Raw genomic sequence first — 16164 nt, 5'->3', positions numbered from 1 at the left:
CTGGCTGGGCGCTGGGGTGGTCCGCCCGGTGGAGCCCGCTCGGTGGGACCCGTGTCGCCAGCTGTAGCTGGAGCGTGGTGAGAGAGGCCTCTGTGTCCCTGCAGCAGGGGCACCGTGTCGAGGTGCAGAGCTGGAGCTTTGCGGTGGGAGGGGGCGCATGTCCAACGCCAGACCCCACCTGATTGTTCTGCGTTTCTGGCCAAGCAAAGCGAGAAGGCAAGACAGCCAAAAGTAGAGTTTCGGCAGGTTGAGCTTTTAGTGTCGATGGGCTCTAAAGAATAGCTAGTGTCTACTGCTATAACAGCGTGGTATATGCATGATAAGTCAAGAAATAAAGGGTTTTAATGGTAATGTTGGGAAGCAGTAGTTGGAGTGAAGCTAGATCTTAGTTAGATTATTGTAATTCTTTTCCCCTCCATTTGACAGGGACGTTTTGACACCTAGATTTTGGTAGAGCAGTATAGTCCATTTCTAAAAATCATGTCTCAACCCACGCCTGTGCTTTGTGTAGGCACTTCTGTGACTGGTGCACAAGTCCCTAAAGCTGGTACTGATTCAGTGTTTGGCTTTGGATGTGATTTATGCAGTTGTGTTGGACTAACTATCTGCTGAAATTTAGGTATCTGTTACAAGAACAAAAACTCAACTTTTTAGTTAAAGATTCCTAGCTCTGTGATTAGGGGAAAAGCAAAATGAATGTGCCTTGGTGTGTGGATATTCTTCAGCCTCCAAGAAATAGCTTGAAGTTTGCTGTCTTAAAATGCAATACATTTGAAATCTAACGATGGCAGTAACTGGTATCTTTGCTCGAACTTAAGCTTCTAGAAGAAGCTTGAGCAACAGCCTAGATCTAGGCTGCTTTTATGCACATGAAATTCAAATGTAGAGACTGATGCAGCTGTGGGGCACTTTTTCTGAAGGACTGGTAGAACTAGAATTCATTAGACAAATCTAACTGTTTTAACTTGGTGACTTCTGAGGTACAGAGGAAAGATTCTGAGGGAGCCTTTTATCTCCTGTCTTGACTCTTGAAGGTGACCCTTTGTTAAATGAGTTCAGTTAAAAAGCACACACAAACATAATTTCTAAATTTTGCTGTGCTGGGTTTTATGCCTTCTCAGCAGCTTGCCCAGATCAGTTGTTTAGGCTTAAGTTGGATTCTCAAGGACAGAGGGAGAACTGGTGTGTTTTCTATTCTGGCATTTCAAGTCCTTGAATGAAGAATTGGAATTATGTGTGTAGCTAAATAACTTCTTTTGAAATGGGAATCTTTTAATACTGACTTAATATGGCATTTTTCTTACTGTGTTTCCTGCTAAAATGTTTGCTTTAATGTTTCCTACATCTCTCCTTCTGTTCAACGTGTTGCTAACTCAAATATGTTGCCTGTGGGCCAGCAAATACTGGTCAGAGTACTCCAGGTTCAATATCCTTACCCATGCCTCTTCTGGGCTTTGTTTCCCTATTTTTTTCCCCAAATAACAAATTAAGTATGCTTTAATTGCAGAGAAGGGATGGATTAAGCATGGTTCTAAAGTGCAGGTGCCTACAGAAGATCTATAATGAAATAAATTAGTAGGTCTGTTCTTGCTCCTCTTTGCTGTCCCGTTTGCAATGATCACTCCGAATCTCTGTTCCTCCAGTGCTTAGACTACTCACTTTCACTACATTTCCTTTGAAAATTTCCCCAAAACTTTGTGTTGCCTTCTCTGATTCAGTTGCTCATCCTTTAATGCTCATTTGCTTTTGGTTGGCATTTTGCTGAACTTGTGTGGTTTCAGTAAGTGAAATCCTGTAAGAGAAAGGAAGGGAATTATTTTCCTACCATCCCAAGGACCTAACCGATAGTGGTAACCCCTGATGGTAGGGTAGATGTCCCAGGCCCTTCTGTGTAGTTGTGGGCATGTACCTCACGAAAGGTAAGAGGCCCACTGATGTACTAGGGAGGGTCACTATTGTTCATCAGTCACTTGCGTGATGTAGCAAGTTGTGTATTAGAAGTAGCAGAAATTGAGATTTTTGTATTGTTAAAAGCTGTTCATCATACCTAATCATTTAACTTGGAAGCTTTAAAATGTCAGTAAAATAACTGTCTAATATTACTGCTGTTTTCTTTGGCAGAATAAACTTTGTGTCCTATGAGTAATATCTCACTAATAACATAATTCAGGGTGATAACATAGAACTAGACTCACTCTTTGAAACATTTAACACTAAATAAGTACTTGATAGACCATGTCTATCTTGTGTTTAACTGTGCCAGAGAAACAAATATCTCGGACACGTGCTTTGGAAGTTGCCACAATATGGAAACGAATAGTTTTTTTGTAGAAAGGCTTATCTGATTTGTGTTATTTGTTTTCTGGGCAAGGTTATACTACAGTTGTTCTGGTTTGGGACCCTTTAAAGTGCGGTCAAAAGCTTGTAAACAAGAAGTGCTTGGGGAAGAGTCCAAAGGCTGCAGCTACCTTGTGAAGTTCTGCCTCTGAGGTTGTGAACTCACATCAGAACCACAGCCCACAAGTAAAAGCTGGCTCTGCACCAGTAGTAATTGTGAAATTGTTAGCTGGAGCCACTTAATGAAGCTCTTGCTGTTGGGTAGAATGGGGAAAAAGACATGAGCTGACCTCATTATCTGAGGCTAGTTTTAACCAGACTCCTAAAGTTTTATAACAGTTTTGCAGGTATTACACTCTTGGAAGCTGATGTTCATGTAACGTGCACAAACTCGTGTTTTTTTTACAGAACCGGACCATTTTCAGGTTTGATCCAGCAGATGAAGACAACAGAAAGGTAATTAAATTGGCTGTTGAGCTGCATACTTGCTCTGGTTAGACGTGTAGAAAAGTAAAAGCAGCTTCTTAATTTAGGTGCCATTGTGAAATGGTGCAAGTAGTGACTCTAAAGTTCTGTTTTGTTTTTTGCTCTTACGTGCAAGAGACTTAACAACTACCTGTTCACCTTTTTTCTGAAAGAGAAAAGCAAATTCCCCTAGAAAAACCTCTTTACCCTCCCCCCCCCAAATAAAAGTGGTAACAGAAAAGCCTATAAATAATATTGTTTGCTACAGCTTTGGGATGGATTGCAGAAATAAACATACTCTTTTGTATCTACTGAGATAAAAATTTTGCGATTCATTTTTCCATTTTCTCTCCGCAGGAAGCAATATCAAAGGTGTACAGGAAGCAATATCACAGGTGTATTTCTTGCATGTTAGTTACTTAAAAGAATATTAGGGATTAAGATGAAGGGATGAGAACAGAAGAAACCTGTGGGGCTGTAAGGGTGACAGAGCTACAGGAGCCTGTTAACCCCCAAGTAGCTGCAGGATGCATCCTGTGTGTGTTGGGCTCCAAGGGTGGGGAGTGTTGGTGTGTTGCAGCACAGAGCTGTACAGGGGGGTCAGGGCTTGGCTCCTCCTGTGAGGTCCACCCACAGCCTCGCATTTAAAGCTTGCATGTTGATATATCAGTTCTTTTTCTTTTTTTTTTCTTTTCCCTGTAGTTATTTTTTTGGTGTAATATGGAATGACAAGACCCTTGCTTTTTTTTCTTAATTGGTTTTTGGGCTGATCTGCATATTTATTCAGAAGATGTTCATTGGTGAATGGGGCTGCATGTTTCTCCTATTTCAGACACAAACTCAAAGCTTGACATTAGAATTGAAAGAATCCTACAAAGATAGCTTGTCTCAAATTAGACACACAACGATTCGTTCCATGATTTTGTGCAAAATCTAAATATTTTCAGATATTAAGTCTTCTGGTAGGAATAGGTGGGATGGTAAGTCTCTCTGGCCTTTGCACTTACAAAACCATCAGTTATGTGTACTGCAAGGTTGTGTCTGTAGTGTAATCGTATTGTAACACAGGCATAACTGTGCTTTATGCTTTTCTAGGTTGGATACTGCTAGGGAGAGGACAAGCCACATACAACAGTGACACACTAAAATTATGAAAGACCAAAAGGTCAAAATTATGACTTAACTGCAGAAGCTGCATAAATCAGACAACAAAGTTATTCTGCTGTAACATGGCTGTCAAATCATGGTAATTTAGGCTGCAAACCAACTAAACCAGCAGTGAGTTTGTAATACTGAACTCTGGGAAGAAACTAGGTTGTGTCCTCTAGAAAGCAGGAAGAGATGTAATGCTATCAAGCTTGTCTATCTGGACATAGCCAGAGGACTTTAATTCATCAGAGGATGATAAAAAACACAAGACTGAAACATGAGCTGTTACTTGTCCTGGTTGTTTTGTTTAATGCTGTGTGATGTGTCTGCAGTGGCCTGTGTGATGGGAGTTATGGGTATAAATCAGCTGGCAATCTGTGTTGCGCTGTAAGATCTGCTTGGATACCAGGCAGATCAAGTTGGTGCCATTCCTTGTTGTCATATAAGGATAAAAAAAGATTTTCTGAAAGCCTGTTTTCAGTTTGTGTGTGTAAACACACAGTATAGAAATCGCCAACCAGCGATAAATATGTCCTGGAATAGCAGCTGAAATTGAGGCAGTGTGATTGCTTCAGAGGAGCTTAATCAGCTCTTAGAAATCTGAAATATTTGCCTCAGGATGCCAAGAAGTTCTTGACAGTGTTTTGCTGGAAATGGTTGAGTCTTTAGAACTGCAGCACTGCACAGCAGCATGGCATGGCTGGCACAAACAGTTGGTTCTTTAGGTCTATACTGGAATCAACTCCAGAAGATGAACATCTGGTAACTTGACTGAGAAGTCTCTTTGGAGAGAGGTGTTGGGCATATTGTCTCCTCTCAATGTGGCACAGTGGGCACTTCAACTCAAGCCTCATATGTCCTAATACAAAAAGGAAAGTTTTGTTCAGAACCACTTTCACATCATTTAATAGCTCTATTCTCCATTACTTGCACCTTAAGATGTCCAGATCCCCCTTCTGAAGTAGGAACATGTCTGTGCTGTTCACAGACTTAAACAGTAAGGAGATCACAGCACTTTGTGTGTCCTGGAAACATCTGTCGGTACTGATTCCCTAGTTAGCCATGGCAGTTCACAACTGGAAGGAGCTACAGCACCATTTGCCCAGGGGACATAACAGAGAAAGTAAATCTGTCTACGATAGCAAGCAATACTGATGTTGTTATTTGGATGAAGGTGTTGAGTTTGGGGGAGGAAGGGTAAAAAAAGCAAGCAACCAAATGTAAGAGCAGTGCTCGTAAGCTGTATTGTTACCTGGAGCGGTAGGGTGTTCATGCCAGATGTGCTTCCTCTTCACCTCCTTGCATTTTGTTGGCTTCACCTCTTGTAGTACTTGCAGCATCTACTCCACTGGCGCCGGCTTACTGTTTTGGGTCAATCCTGTTACATAAAGCTTTAAAGTTTGGGATCAGTTTTCTTGATTCATTGTTCAGGTTCACTGTGAACATAGTGGATCTAAAATTCAAGGCCTCCTTTAGTGGGAAGAAAATCACCAAAACAGTCTTTTCCCCTGCGTTGCTGAATGTGCTTTTAAATGTGTTTCAATAGATGATGGTTAGTCATCAAATATATTGTGGGACTTTCTCTCCTAATTAAATTCATAATGTGGAGAGTTTCCTTAAGGCTGTAGACTGTATCATATTTGAACATTAGAAGGATGGAAGCAATAAATTATATTGATGGAGCAAGATGGTGTCACGTTCTAAATCTCAAAGGAACCTCATTATCAAATAGTGCTGCTGACACTGGCACTTCTGGGAGGCCTGAAGGTTCCTGCAGCCACAAAGGCACAGAACACTTCTCCTCCTAGTAACTTTGTTGCAAGCTTCTAAAGTCTGTTAGTGTCCTATAAAAATATGAAGCTTAAGTGTTCCTGTGGGCACACTGTGTGGTATCTTAGCATTAATTGTTGTTATTGTTCTAACCTTACTGAAACCCCTTAATGGAGTACCAGGCTGCAAAAGAAAAGTTACTAAGTGTCCTCCATTACTAATAAGCATTTGTTCAAATTCCCTCTGGTCCTGCCTGCTCCCTTCCAGCATTTTTCTGTTTTTTACATCTCTTAAGGTTTAAGTCAAGCCAGTGAAACCCATCTCTCCTTTTAACACCCTTCTTTCACCACTGGGCTGCAGAGGTTATGGAGGGTTCTCCCTCTCCCTGTTCAGTGGGAAGGGCAAGGAGGGCTGCTGAGAGAGCGACGTCTCGTCTGAGCTCTCCCATCTTCAAACCTGCAGTGTGGGCCTCTGCTGCCCCGGGGCTGGCAGCCTCCTGCCCGACAGGCCAACCTCCAGCTGCCCATGGGGGCTGAAGTTTGGAGGTGAAGCAGACTGAACCCTCAAGGAGTACAAGTTGCACCTTCCCTCCCTGAACACATCCGTCCACACAGAGCAGGCAAAAATTTGGCACGGCCTTTTCAGAGGAGGTTACCTGATTGTCCCGTTATTCAACAGAGTTGGTTATAAATGTGATCTTCATGTCCAGAGAAAATGAAAGCTTGAACTAGTGTTTCAAATACTCTTGGGCTTATTTTCTCACTGCCTCGGATGCCTAACTCTGAAACCCAATAGCAGAGTAAAGTAGTAATTTTATTCTTTTAATGCTGTTCCTGTTAGCGAAAGTGATCAGCCGAAGTTCTTATTCAGCAATTCTAAGCTATGTCTCTTTGCTCCTGGTATCTCTTTTCTCTGACCTGCCAAAAACATAGTTTCCTTTTAGTTTTCTGCGACGCTGATTTGCATAGTCTACTGAAAATACAAGAAACATGTAAAATGCTTAATTTTGTCTTATATGAGGTGGAGAGGGACTTGGGTTTTAAGAGAAGCTTCTGAATACCTTTGAGAGCCACAGAAATTTAAGAGGCGAAGTAAAAATTCATGTGCAGTTTCCTGTGGTTACTACTAGCATTCCTTTCATCTACCTGAAAACTCGATAGAGTATGGTATGAATCTTCGTGTTTGTAGTAAAGCAGAAGGTGAGTTTGAGGAATAGATAGCAGTACAGATGGGATAAACAACAGCAGACTTATATGATCTGTTGGGGAACTACAGTTTCTTGTGAACTTTGTGCTTGGCACTACAAGTGATTTCATGAACTATTCTGGCCCTTGAAAAGCTGCAGAACTAGCTTGAATTAAATCCAGAATATACTTCTCTTGAACCCCTAGAGATAATTTAATTAAAATTGAAACGTGACAATGATGAAAAACATGGGTCAGAAGACAAAGTGAACTAGAGGGACTTCAGCCAGTGCAGGAAAAGGAAAGCATGACCTGGTACTGCTTGTGATGTTCCCATTCTCCTAAATAAATGGTGTGCTCTAGCACATAATGCTTGATGGGGCCAAAGATACAGAACTTTTGTTCAACTTTGAATTGCAGCTTCTCTAGCACTGAGTAATCTATGTCTAAATTAAAGCTATATTCAGTAAAGCAGTGGTGTTTGCTTGGGTTTGAATGCTTGCAGAATGAAGACTATATTCTCTTATTCCTGCTCTAATCCCAAGGCCTGTATAAGTAAAGAGAATGATTTGTCCAAGAGGAAGAAGCAAATAAAAGGAAATTGTCTCCTTTTATCACGAAGACATTTATTACTCTGGTGTTAGGAAGCTACAGTAAATTCAGCTGACATAACATAGCCAAAGTTCAGTGGTCTGTGAATTGAAAAAAAGTGAATATAGGTCAAGTGTGCTTTCTCAACATCTTCAAACACAAGGAGAGGAGGTGGAAAAGGACCTCACATTCAGGCATCCCAAGACCAAAGAGCAAGATCATGAAGTACCTTATTTTTCACAAGCACCTAGTATCCCCAGCTGAGGTTTAGCCTGGAAAATACAAGCACCTGCTAATAAAAACTTACAGTACTGCCCTCTCATCCCCCTCAATCTAATTAGCCTTTAAACAAAGATGGTGAAAGAAAATGCAAGTAAAGAGATGATACCTTTTTAACCAAAGCCAGAACAGATCTGTGTCTGGGCAAGGAAGAAAATGCAGCTCTCTTCTGTCTCGGGATGTTGATTTTTTTCTATAGGACTTTATATAGGAGCTCTACAGTGTTGCTTCTTAGCATCAAGCATTCATGCTATAAAGGACCAAAGTGGATTAATATTATGCTTGTCAAGACAAGATAACAAGTGGGTGTTTCTAAGTTTCCTGTTTTAACACGCAATAAAATTTCAAATCTGTTTTACCATTATTCCAGTAGAGCACAGGCAAAAGGAATTGTGTGTATTGCTCAGTTTCAACCTTATTAGCACAAAAGTTGAGAGTTCTTGAATTTTAAAGACATGAATACAATTTTAGAAAAGACTACAGAAACTGCCTTGATTCTGTGGAAAAGTATATGAAAAACACTTCTTGCTGAAGCGTGACTGATGAAAGTCAAACACCCTTCTGAATGTTGAAAGGATAGAACTCAAAAAAAAAGAAATGTCGAGTTCATTCACTAATTTAGGGGACAGCAATAAAACCCTGAAACTAGGACAATTGTTATGTATTTTGTGAAAGGGGAGGTACCTTGCTGTCTGAATTCTTTCACTTGCTTTCATTTCCAACCAAATAAATAACATCTGTGCCCCTTAGTTTATGCCATGTTAATGGGCTGCAGGGTGGTGGAAAAAGCACCACCAAAAGAAAATGAAAAGGATATGATATTTTTGTGGTCACATCCCTTCATGTTTATCTTCTCTCTACACATCACCTCTATCACACCATCAAGGAGAAAGCAGAAATTGTGCTGTATGGCATTTGGTTTTAGTTGTATCCAAGCCAGTTTCCTAATAGGATGAATTTTTGTTTCCTTGCTTCAAAATTTACCATGGATAACTCTAATCAGATGCTCTTTTTTTTTCCCTGAAGCTCCTACTGGCCTTAGAGGTCAGTCAGCAGTGGTTTACTGTCACAGTTTTTGGCAGTATTGCAAGTGGCAGTGTTGTAACTGAATGCTGCTTCCTTTAAAATCACTCTTGATCAGTCACCAAGGTTTAACTCCAGCGACATTTGGCAGCAGTTCCAACAAGGTGTTTTTTGCTTAGGTGAGTTTTAACAGAATTGTATTTTGCTGTAATGAGTAGGAATCTTAGTAAGCTGTTCCTAAGCGTGTAGTGGCTTAGTTGTTGGTGTAGTATGCATAAGACTATATAATTAATGCTTTGAAAAAGAAACTCTTGCCTTGCATATATTGTGAAATATGTCACACAGCTAAGGTTTCAGGAACATGTGGGAAATGAAGCACCTTACAAGCACACCAATGGTTTGGATTTTTTTAGTTGTAGATAGGTTGCTTAATCTCAAAAAAACTCGCATGTGTTCTACTTAGTACCTATCTTTAGTATAGCTGCTCAGAGTGAAGAGTCTTCTGTTGCTGTATTTCACTAAGATTTGAAGCCATGAGATGATGGCTTTTACGGTCTCTAATTAAATTGCAAGGATGGTCTTCAAAAGTATGGAAGGAGGGTTAGACTTTCACCTCCCATGGTAAGTCAGTGGGAGTTTAGTGCCCTTTGGGATCTTCCCTGCAGTGCTTTTGACGTTTTCCAGTGACGCTTCCATAGCAGCAGGTGGGTGCAACTTATGGAAGATAAAAAAAAAGGATCAGTCTGAATTTGTGATGATTGGTCTCTTTGTAGTCAAATGAGTGTTCAGGTTTTATCAGGCTGAGTTGAAAGACCAGAGCTCCAGACACAAGATGTGCATAGGCTCTGCTGTTAATGAGTGTCAGCTCCCCTTAATTTCTGTGGGTACTGATCAGATTAAGTAATTTATGAAGTGATCCTCACTATTTAAAGCCCTAGATGAAACCCCCAGCACTGTTAATGAGAAATCAGGTGAGGTTTTGTGCGGCATTTTTTTACTGGTAAGGCAGTCTGGCCCGGTATGACTTTCAAGTGTTCCTTCAGCATCCTGGTTTGGGGAAGGCTTCTTGGGTTTGGTACTGCTACACAGGTCCTGAAGAGAGGGAGAGTCCAGTTCCTGAACCAGTTGCTGAATTTGGGTACATTATTACAGACCACCTTGTATCACCTGATGGCAACAAGGAAGACTAACTGCTAAGTCTAATTCTAATAGGAATGTGCTTAAACAAGAAATAGAATGAACTGGCCTTTTCCTGGAGTTCTTGGAACTGGCCATTCAGTTCTGTGTTACTCCTCAGAACCAAACAGACTCCACCACTTCAGGTTGCAAAGCAAAGTTAATTGTATGGAAAACTTTCTTGACAATAGAAACAAAATTCTTCTAAGAAGTTGAGCCTGTGACCAGATATTTTGGGTGTGGATTTAGCTTGGCCATTTTTTTGTTTCCTAGATGTTTTTTATAAAACACTTCAGAAACATTTAGTGCAAGTCTAACATACTGTGATCAAGTTGGGGGTTGTAAGATCTGTGGGGGAGCAGTGTTAGTATTGTACTGGAGAACTCTGAAAACTGTGCTTTAATATCTTTTTCCAGGTTCTTTAATATGAAATTCCCACAGTAAGTACCTGTGTACTTGTACAGGTGGTCAAATGTGGGATTTATACTGTTGCACTAATATTCTGATAAGGGTTTCTCACATTGCCTGTGTGTTCATAGGAGGGGAAGCTCCCTCGTTGTTTTCAAACTCTTAGTGGATTCGTCTAGTCAGGGCTGTGGAGATGCAGTTAAGCTCCTGGTTGTCTGGGTGGTGCTTTTGAGTGGACTTCACGCCAGGACAAGCATACTAGAAATCCTATTGTGATTTCTTACTGATTTCCTACTGTCTGACTTTTTTTACAGGTCTTCTTTTAACGTTGTTGAAGACTTGTGTTGTTTTTCCCTTATTCTTCTAGGGCGTCTGTTTTAGATTTGCTGTAGACATAACCTTGTTTGTTTGTTTGTGTTTAATTGTAAGTGATCACACTAAAAAAACTTGCTTGGATGTCCCAAATGGAGCTTTTCTTTTGAACTTGGAGTCACAGTGGGTGATGGGCTGCTGTGTTCTCCACCTTTTTGTCATAGTGGTGGTACAAAGCGCAATTCCAGAGACCATTCCTCTAGGACTATTTTTTACTTTACTGCTATCCCTATGTTGTTGTTTGGGGGGGGTTTTGTTGTTTATTTTTTTTTTTTAAATTAATTTCTTATTGACATATACTGCCTAAGACCAGGTCCTAATTAGACTTAGAATTTCAGGTCCTAAGCTGACTTTTGTTCTAGGGCTATTCAACCCAGTTGCTACTCTGGCTTCTTTGGGAATTTATTCCTATCAGTGGTCAAGACACAAAGCTTGGGGGTGAGAAGTGGGCTGGAACTGTGTCCTGTGAGGTACAATGCAGTTTGTATTGCCGCTCATTTGGGAACTTCGTTGTAATTATACTTCTGGCTCTGGTACCTGCGAGTAGTACTCCTATGGAGTTCTCTCCCATTAAGCAATCTCTTCTACCCTGTTTTTTTCTTCCTTTTTATTGATCTGGTTGTCCGTTTCCATCTTATAAAAGGTAATTCTTCTGTAGTGCAGATTGGAGTGTTATATTTTCTCATGCTGCATGTATATGATTAATGTTTACCCTTGCAGTCCTGTTGGTATAAAGTATCAGTGAAACATTTTGAATTCAAGAACAGCCTGTGTTGACAAAGCAGCTCTTTTACCGGTTTGGTAAAACTGCAACAGCCTAAGTCTTCCAAAAAACCTGCATTACATTCTGTGTCAGAGATAACATTTCTAAGACTCTTACTTAAGATGAGAGAAGCCTGTAGATTAGGTTGAAGTGGCAACACAAATTAGAGCTGTTACCAAACACGGAGTACTAATACTTGTATATGTTGAGCAGCGGTTATTTTGATTTAGTTTCTTTTCTTCCGGCCTCCATACTGAAACAACCTGAATTTATAATTTTGCAGGTACTGGAGGTGTGACTGTTGTACTCGGATATGTTTTTAAAACCTTTCACTTCTCTCTAGCTTTGTTACTCTGACTGCTCAAGTTTATAGTCCTGAATACTGAGAAAACTTAACTGGCAGTGGTGGATAGCAGCTGCCTTTTTGGCTTAAAGCTTTTGCCAGTGTTCATGTATTTGGTTTGCATCCATGAGGAAAATCACTTTTTATGATCTTCAGAGGTCTTCTGTAATAGTTTGTATCTTGAAGAAGTAGCATGGAGTACCTAGTTTCTCAAGTCAAGTCAGCTGAAAACGTAAAAGTTATATGGAAGCATAATTAGCAGAATTAGTTTCCTATCACCCCCAATATTTTGGTGCTAAAACTGTTCCTTTTTCGTTTGTTTGTGTTTGCATAGAAACTGTGTGAGGGAATTCTGAATGTCCTTGAAAAAGACACAGAAACTTCATGTCAAGTTGCCTGTCTGGAGGCCCTCCGGATTCTCTCCAGGGACAAGAAGGTTTTAGTGCCTGTAACCACAAAGAGGAACATGCAGATCCTTATGAGGCTAGCAAAGCTGGACACTGTAGAAGAACCTTTGGAGAGAGTGTCTGAATTTCCTGTTATAGTAGAAGCTTTAAAATGCCTCTGTAACATAATTTTTAATAGTGCTGTTGCACAGAAGCTCAGTTTGGAACTGAATCTTGCAGCTATGCTCTGCAGTCTTCTGGAAAAATGCAAGGACCAGCAGTTCGTTGATGACATTAAATGCTTTGATTTGCGTCTCCTCTTCCTCTTGTCACTTCTGCACACAGATATCAGATCACAGTTGCGTCAGGAACTACAAGGTGTGCAGGTTTTGACTCAGGCTTTGGAAAGTTCCCTGAGCGTAAGATGGGCGGCAGAATATAAAGCAGCGGAAGATGGCGACAGGCCTCCTCTGTCTTTGCAAGAGACAGATTGTGCCATCGAGGCACTAAAGGCTCTTTTTAATGTAACACTTGACAGTTGGAATGTCCACAGCGAGGTAAGGCTTGGCTGAAGTGTTTTTTAATTTGGTTTTGTTTAGCCTGCAAGAGCCAGAACCAGCAGGTAGATACACAAGAGGCAATTGTTGTCCAGGCTCCAGAGCAAGGATTTTAATACTTCTGCTACTGTAATTTTGATGGAATATGATTGCATTTTTCAAAATAGAATCTAAGATAGTCTTGAAATTTTGTGCTGTAAAGCAAATAAGCAAAATCAGTCTGGGAAAATTTGTATGTCTGAATTCTGATTGTGTCATGTGTTCATGATCTTAGGCTTTCAAGAGGTATTGAGTCTTTAACGCTCATTGCTTTGAACACCAAAATAACTTTTTTGTTCTTGTTACTACTAAAGCAAAAATCTAATCCATACTTTTTCTGTAATGGGAGAATAGCTTGCATTACATAATGCAAGTTAGAACTGTATGGTTTTTTTTTTTTTTAAAAAAAAAGGCAAAGAAGACAATTTCATAATAGTCTTAGATTTCCAAAATAAAACAAATGCTTTTCACTAACAGCTGGCTAGAAGAAAGTTTTTAATCTAAGTGTATCAGATGGCTGCATCTCTGGAGATTTTGGACTATAGTAGTAGGGTAATAATTAGAGCTGAGAAGTCGCCTGGTTTTGTTCTGTTTTTCTGGCCACAATGATAAGCACATCAACTCTTATTCTTTTAACAAAAATAACTGAATAAAGTGGGATACTGTTTTTAGTATCTTTATCTCAAATCCTCTCAACACCAGGTATGGACTTCAATGTAATCTTTTAACATGAGGTCATGTATGAGAGCCAAATGCATTCCATTGTTTTGTCTTATAAACAATAGTTATGTTGGGTTTTTTTCTTTATAATATCAGTTCTGTTTTGTTTTTTTTTTTTTTTTTTTTTTTTAGGCAAATATACTTCCTATGTGTTGCCATCCCTAAATTTATAAACAGAATCAACAAAAAAGTTATTGTATAACCTATGTCTGTGCTACAGTAATAGAATTATATAGTTATTCTTTTTTTTAGTCCACCTCATACTGTCTCTACGGTACTATTAACTTTTCACTGATCATTGTAAATGTGTGGCTTATAAAGCTAAGCAGAAGTTTACAGTAGCTAAATTGACAAGTAATTGTTCTCTTTGGTGCATTGGAGTAAACAGCAAATAGGATATTAACCATAACATTAAAGAACGTAAAATCTGAGACAGTCTGAAGCTAATTCTATGCTTTAATGTCTCAAGGATATGATGAACAAGAAATCCTGAATTTTAAGATTGAGTGATGGGGAAACCAGAGAAGCTAATAGGTCAAATTCAAAGGAAATACAAAGAAAGTGAGGGACTTTTCTCTGTTTATATTCCTGACTTAGACCTTCTTAAAAATGTCCTTGTCAGAGGAAGTTCTTTGTACAGGCAAGCGATTGTTTTGGAGGTAGAAATTTGAATGGAGAATGGCTGTATGAATGTTTGCTAGTTCAGAATTTGAGAGCCGTCATCTCTGTGATGAAGTTCTTCTGTGTGGAGGGAGTAATGTCAGGTGTTACGTTGCAAAATGAATACTATACTACATGTTCACCTCTTGAGAAGTAAGTTCTTGAAATCTGGATCTTGAAGTTGGTATACTCTCAAAAAATACTGGGAATCCAGAGAGATGAAAAGCCAAGTTTACTGCAGAAAGGTGGGCGGGAGGTGGCACACAGTTGTGTTACCTGATGAGGTTTTGTGTGGCTGCTGTCTGTGGAAAGGGAGATGATGTCCTATAAAACTTTTCCTCCCTAAAGTGCCCAAGCATGCAGCTGTCAGGAAAATTTCCTTCAGACTGGAGGAAATTCTGGTGTTGGAAACTTTTTTTTATTGTTTTAATTTAGATTAGAGTTTAAGACATTCTTGGGTCAGTGACGCTTATGATGTGTTTTGAGATAAAGCATATATAATAACTCTTCACTACAGAACTTTTAAGAACTTTTAGTAGTTTAGAGAGGTATGTTAGGTGACATTCTGCTTAGTGAGTATCCCTGTGGAAATACTAATGATCTATAAGAAGAGTGAACAGCATGTTAGTTAAGTGGGCTGAAGATGTGGAATTTGAAGAGATTAGAAACTGTAGACAGGATTAAAAATAGAAGAGCGGAGAGGTTAGGCACATGGGTAGAAAACTAAATGAAAATGAGATTCACCCTAAAGGGGAGGGAACTATTTGAAACACCAGTATTTAATGTCTGGAGATGCTTTCACAGTAGCAAAGCCAGACGGGAGCTGCAGGTGGTATAGCTGGCAGATTTGGATGCTGATGTTACAAAAGATGCATTGGGTGCATTGTGCTTGGTCAAACACACCAGAACATATGATGGATGCCAAGAACAGCTAGTGAAAAAGGACGAGGACAATGGTACACACAGTTAAATGATTGCTGTTACTGGTGTACTTTGTGTGGCTGCTGTCTGGTGGGAGACTGGAAGGGGGAATTGCTTGCAGAGAGCAAAAGTAGGGCAAATGAAGTTGATGAGAGTAGGAAAGTTATTAACAAAATGGAGAAAAGATATTAAGGGAGCAGATGCAAGTGAATTAGAAGCAAGACTGGGTGGGGGAATGAAACTGTTGGCAGCAAAAAGTCTAAATGAGGAAGTGGCAAATTAAATAAAGAACATTTGTAATCTAAATGGATGAAGAGGTGTCTGACTGTAAATACAGGAAGGAGCGTAGTGGTGGCATTAGGAGTAGTGGTATGGAATTGAGTAAATGCTTGTAACAGGGTTTTCTAGTAGTGAAGACTCATTTAACTGGAAAAAAGTCCCAGCGAGTTTTCCAAGGCCGAGTTAAAGGGCCAGCATCTGACAGCCACATTGCATTAAGCATTCAGTAGACTCTAAGGTACGATCCTTTTATTGATAGGGATGGATGTTATGATCTAATAGGTATTTTCCATCTTTAATTTTTATTATTCTAGTGACCTGAAACCCCCACTTGCAATCTTCAAAATGAAAAAATATCTTCATAATTTATATTTATATAGAATGAATCTCATCAATTTCGTTACATGGCTGCCATCCTTCGACACTGCTTATTAACCACGGGCCCTACTGAAGACAAAACCGAGGAGTTGCACAGGTTGGTAGAATTGCAGAACTAATAAATTTTAAAAGATTGATTATTATTAAAACAATGGGGAAAAAATTACTTTGCCTAAAATCTGAAGTAGAAGTCTGCAAAACAATGAAAACTATTAACTTTGAGAAAAATATTATCTTTTAGATGAAAGCTGTTTGCTTGAAATACTGTTTAAGTACATCCACTATTCCAGAGAGAAAGTGGCTAGCAAGTTTATTATTTTTGACCAATAATAATGAATCTGATCTTTTTTAAATATTTTTGGGG

General features: G+C 39.6%; 1 protein-coding gene across 1 annotated transcript in view; it reads left to right on the top strand.

The window, feature by feature from the left end:
* Positions 1 to 2745: 2745 nt before the first annotated feature.
* RIC8B (RIC8 guanine nucleotide exchange factor B) overlaps positions 2746 to 16164 on the top strand; it is a gene marked incomplete at its 5' end in the record, with an annotated part of 31344 nt that continues 17925 nt past the window's right edge. The window contains 3 exons of the mRNA XM_008940981.1: positions 2746 to 2793; positions 12195 to 12803; positions 15803 to 15897. Coding sequence (XP_008939229.1) covers positions 2746 to 2793; positions 12195 to 12803; positions 15803 to 15897 — 752 coding nt within the window. The remainder of the gene's footprint in view (positions 2794 to 12194; positions 12804 to 15802; positions 15898 to 16164) is intronic.

This window comes from Merops nubicus, unplaced genomic scaffold, assembly GCF_000691845.1.
Source record: "Merops nubicus isolate BGI_N331 unplaced genomic scaffold, ASM69184v1 scaffold23555, whole genome shotgun sequence".
Classification (NCBI taxonomy): Eukaryota; Metazoa; Chordata; class Aves; order Coraciiformes; family Meropidae; genus Merops; species Merops nubicus.
The sequence above is the reverse complement of the archived record's forward strand: the minus strand, read 5'-3'. Positions and strand labels throughout refer to the sequence as shown.